At 36.3% G+C, this 5,055-nt stretch overlaps 1 protein-coding gene across 1 annotated transcript; it reads left to right on the top strand.

The window, feature by feature from the left end:
• Nucleotides 1-2,099: 2,099 nt before the first annotated feature.
• LOC140768640 (uncharacterized) lies at nt 2,100-4,796 on the top strand. The gene is made up of 2 exons (XM_073108991.1): nt 2,100-2,420; nt 4,272-4,796. The coding sequence occupies exons 1-2, from the start codon at nt 2,238-2,240 to the stop codon at nt 4,524-4,526; spliced, it is 438 nt and encodes a 145-aa protein (XP_072965092.1). The 5' UTR covers nt 2,100-2,237; the 3' UTR covers nt 4,527-4,796.
• The last annotated feature ends 259 nt before the right edge of the window (nt 4,797-5,055 follow it).

Below are 5,055 nucleotides of genomic sequence, written 5' to 3'. Positions count from 1 at the left end.
ATCAACGGCTTGGAGTGGGTCTTGACGGCGTTTGATTCGAAGTAATTGTTCGAAGACGCGAGCTCATGAATGATAAAAAAAAAAGTTCAATCCAAATAGAGGAGAGAGAAAATACAAAATTTATTTATTTATTGGCACTTACATCATTAATTTCTCTTCAAAACTAATATCTTTTCTACTATTTTATGTCATATGAAAATAATTATATTTCTAACTTCTCTGAAAAAGAACACATTTACTTCCGAATAAATTATAAACTCATTAAGCCCCTAATAATTCGCAAGGTGCGACCATGTAAACCCGCAATAGCTTACTCTCTTTTTTATAATAAAGTTTGCAATGGTTTCATGTGAGCTTCTCTAAAAGAAACTATTATTCAAAAACATATATTCAGTGAAGGGGGCTTGGACTTTTTATTTATACGAGGATTGGACACCATTGATTATATCTAATTTTTAAATAACGCATATTTTTAGCAAGAAAGTACATCGGCTAAGAAGAATCCATATGTTTAATTATTCGATTAAATATGTGAGCTCTTCGTATTAGTTATCCCTCCTCGGGAGAGAATCACTTTTATGGTCGAGATTTAATTCAAAATCTTGAATGTGAAAAAAAATTAAAATTAAAATTAAAATATAAAAAAATAAATGTGACAACGAGCATCATGACAACCAACTTCAAAACTACTTATATTTCTAATGTCGCCTCACCAAATCAGGAAACATGTGAATTTAGATGAACTTTTACTCCAGCAGTTGCGGGTTTTTTTAAAAAAATAAATAAATTCACGAAAGAATTAAAAAAAGAAAGAAGGTAAAAGGAAACAACTAAAAAAAGGGACTCAGCAACACGTGGCGAAGTCACCCGACGGTCACAAAACTTTGCCTCTTCGGTGGGGTCCGCGGAAGAATTTCCCGGCTGAGATCCTTCAACGTGGCAATCAAATACAGCAGAACGTGGCTAGGGACAGCACCGTTCATCTGGCGACGCGATGCTGGTGGGCCTTCTACTGTTGAAATATCTCTTGTGATAGCCAATCGTCTGCAGCGCCCAAATGCAGGAATTAGATACATCTTGAATTAGACCAATAACTAATTTGCGTACTTTGTCTAGGATGGATTCTGGAACAGTATATTGAGAAAGGCTTCACCAACTTGGATAGCTCCATTGGAACCTATCCACTACTTGATCGACACGTGTTTTACTGTCTTAACAGTGTAAAGGTTAGTAGGATAGGATATTGGCCTCAACTTTGGAAATAATGCTATTCAAGTAAACAAATAATTTTTTTTTTTAAATTTTGTGCCCCGAAATTATGAAAAATTCCAGCATGGACAATGCTTACGTGGAGTGAACTGATACGTGGTACTGGTGCTCTCTTGTTAGGAGACAAAATTTTAATAAACATTTTAATTTTGAGTATATCAAATTGACATCAATATATATCATACACGGTGTATCACTATCACCATACCGTATAGAAAAAGGTGATATTAAGACACCGTCATTGACGTGCCGACGAGGTTATGGTACGAAAGCACTGGTGCAGTGAAAGAAAATCACTTTCCACTACTTTATTTTGTATGGTTTAACTTAACTCTGTACTTATGATTAATATAATATAATTATTAATAAAAATAATAATAATTTGTTAGATAATATTATAATGGCTGAAGAAAGGATTTTTATTTTAAAATCTGATTAGCCATTTTTAAAAATCTTAGCTGTTGACACTGTTAATTCTGATGAAAAATTTAACAGTTTTATATCAGTAATAACTAATAAGTTGATGGTGGTTAACTGATATAAAATAAAGTAGAGAGAACTAAAATGATTTGATGCTAAAATAGAAGAGGTAAAATGCATTTTAATCTTTTTCTTTAGGTAGATAATACTCTTCCATGCAGTTCTTTGACCATGTGAATGAACTTTTAATGGATTAATCGCATGCTTAGGGCCCAAACTGGTCTTTAAGTTGTGTAGCACGGCAATAGGATCCGACCCGTTTAACAAAGATAGCAGGCCGTGGGCGGTGGGCCTTTGACATAACGACCCAATTTCAAACCCAGATTGACCTCTCTCTCTCTCACCTCTATGTGGTTCCATTGTTGCTCCGCCTACAAAGAGGGTTTAAGCTTTTGCCAAGGGCGGTGATCGCCGAGGAAGAAGAGAGAAGGCGGAAGGTGTGGAAGGAGAAGGGGGAGAGAAAGAGACGCTTAGGAGGAAGAGAGGAGATGCCTCTCTATGATTGCTTGCTCCTGGTGAAGCCGCACGTGCGGAAGGAGGCGGTGATGGATCTGGTCGCACGTGTGGGGCAGCGCGTGTACCAGCGAAACGGCGTCATCACCGACCTCAAGTCCTTCGGCACCGTACAGCTCGGATATGGGATCAGGAAGCTCGACGGCAGGCACTTCCAGGTGAGACGGCTTGCCTTACTCGATTTGGTTTCCATAGGTAACAAATGGACTCAGAGTTAGGTCTAGATATGAGCCCGTAATGTAAATTTCAGATGTTATCTCTTGTTTGCTTATTGATTCCTCGTACTTCCGGTTGGATTTAGTTGTTGCAGGTTTTGAAATATTTGTTTGTAATATGTTTGAAGAAATGCCTGAACCAATGAGAAGCACAATTTGCTCGTGTTGTAGATATAGAAGGAAAAAAGACGAAGGTAAATGAACAAGTGTCTAGGCCTAGTTGGTTCAAAGTTTTGAGAAGACAATTGTCTAGGAAACAGAAATTATAATTTAGGGAACTGAACTAAGGAAATGAAATTAGGAGGATGATCTCGGAGAATGGTAATATCCTACAAGAAATCTATTGAAATGCATAATGGAAGTCTGTATATAAGTTGGACTATGTTGATGGTTATCCTTTTTGTGATGATCTTACACGTTGTTCTGTCTGTATGCCCTTGTCTCATATAGCTGTTCCAGATCAAATGATACTAAGAAACAATATCAGCTCCATAGTATCTTTTAATTGCAAGAACATAATTTTGTTGACAAGCTATTAGTAGGTCTGTAGGATGACTATGTCACTGAGATCATCCACGAGAATATTCTGGAAGTTAACACTTGAAAGAAAAGTGGAACTAATACATGGTCGGTGAAGTCTTGTATTAGTGGTACTTGATGAATCGTGAAAAAAAGGGTGTGAGGCTTTAAGGTCAGATTTTCTAACTTTAAGTGCCTTGATTTGCAGTTATGATGACAGTTCCGTTAATTTTTTGGATGAGTGGTTCTCGGACACTAAAATTTTTGGAATTTTTGTTATGTAAGTTATACATTTTTTATTTCATTGAATTGGACTTCTCTTCCAGCTCTCTAACCAGCACGCTGTTAGTACTTGGAGGGTTTTAGGTTGTAGAACTCGGCTCTTGGGTGGTCCTTGGGTCAAAATCTGCTGGATTTACTAAATGAGGGTCTCGGCAAGTACAGAAACTTAACTACCTGGCAGAAATTAAGTATCCAGTGAGGTGGATCTATAGTGCACATCTCATCTTGCTGATTTGCCCATTGTAATCTACATTATGTATAGTAGTTCTTCCACTTGGTTCCGAGTGTGGTTCATTTTAGAATTGCCACTTGACCTACACTATCTTGAACTTTTAAGGGCTTGTACTGGTCTTAGTTTGCTTAATTTAAAGGCCACTTTATTGGCATTACTGCAAGCTGATTTCAAATTTGAAGACCTACTGTTCTGCAATTTTAGTAGCACAAGTATGAATTTAAGCTCAGTGGATTACTTAGATTAGACAAGTATCTAGAAGAAGGAAACACTTTGATACTATTAGAACTTAAGTTTCAAGTCTTTAGAGGATAAGTAGATATATTTGCTTGAAGGGCAATCTTTGGGATTAAAATGACGATATATTAATTTGTAATTGATTTAAATGGATCGTTTCTTTTTATTGTATTTTAGATAAATCATGGTCAACAGACAACAGATTTTCCGCAAACAGATAATGGAATTTCTTTTTTTATTTCTTTTTTGCAGTGCATGAGTTGAACCTGTGATCTTAGTATTCTTAGCCATTGTCTGGAAAATTGATGGGCCCAGATCTTCTTTCATAGTTCTCTTAGTGATCATTTTAAATGGGAAAATAATTTTCTTCATCATATGTCGATGCTGAAGTTGTTACAAAGCTTGCTCATTGCGGGTCCATAAGGACCTGCATCTTTTGTTGCATAAAGTCTTAGTTACTGCTATGATGGTGCATAACCAGTCTGATTTCATCAATTTGCTAAAGCATATCTTCTCTTTTCCAGGGCCAACTCATGCAGATGACCGTGATGGTTCCTCCCACATTTAATAAGGAGCTTCAATATTTGAACAAGGAGGATAGGCTTCTACGGTGGCTTGTTGTCAAGCACAGGAATGCAGTATATGGTCTGGAGTTCATTAACGAGGATGAAGGGAAGGATGAGCTGAGCATGTTCCGTGATACTAGCTTGTATAACAAGGAAGACGATGATGAGGATGAAGATGAAAGCGGCGATGATGAAGAGTATGAGGTGGAATAGATAGCTAAGTTACATGATATTTGGGTGGAAGTTTTCAATAATGGAATATATGCAAACTATGTGACTCATTTAGGAGTACACTGAATGAGCTTTCATTTGTTTGGTGACTATGTTCTTTTCCATCTGTTGGGAGAACAGTAACAATTGTAACTCTTATAGGTCCATTATGTTTCTTAGAACTAAAGTTTTCTTCAAGAAACTAATCTTCTCTTTATTGTTAAGTATTCTGCCAACTGGAATGGATTGATTTAAGTTAGCACATGTCACTGGGATTGTATTAATGAGTATTATTGATGCATATAACTTTTTACTTGTCAAACAACTTATATTGGCCAATATTTTTCATCAAAAAGAAAAGAAAGAAAATACTTTATATGCATTAATACAGAACACAATCTCACATACAGGGCAATACGTACAATAAGTAGATCAGTATAATAGAGAAGTGCTGGCATACTGATTTTATTATCACAATATATTTTATTACATACACAGTGTGCACCTGATATCAACAAACACATACGCACAT

Source organism: Typha angustifolia, chromosome 10 (assembly GCF_048772165.1).
Source record: "Typha angustifolia cultivar Huaian chromosome 10, ASM4877216v1, whole genome shotgun sequence".
Classification (NCBI taxonomy): Eukaryota; Viridiplantae; Streptophyta; class Magnoliopsida; order Poales; family Typhaceae; genus Typha; species Typha angustifolia.
Note: the sequence above shows the minus strand (reverse complement) of the source record. Positions and strands in the feature narration are given on the sequence as shown.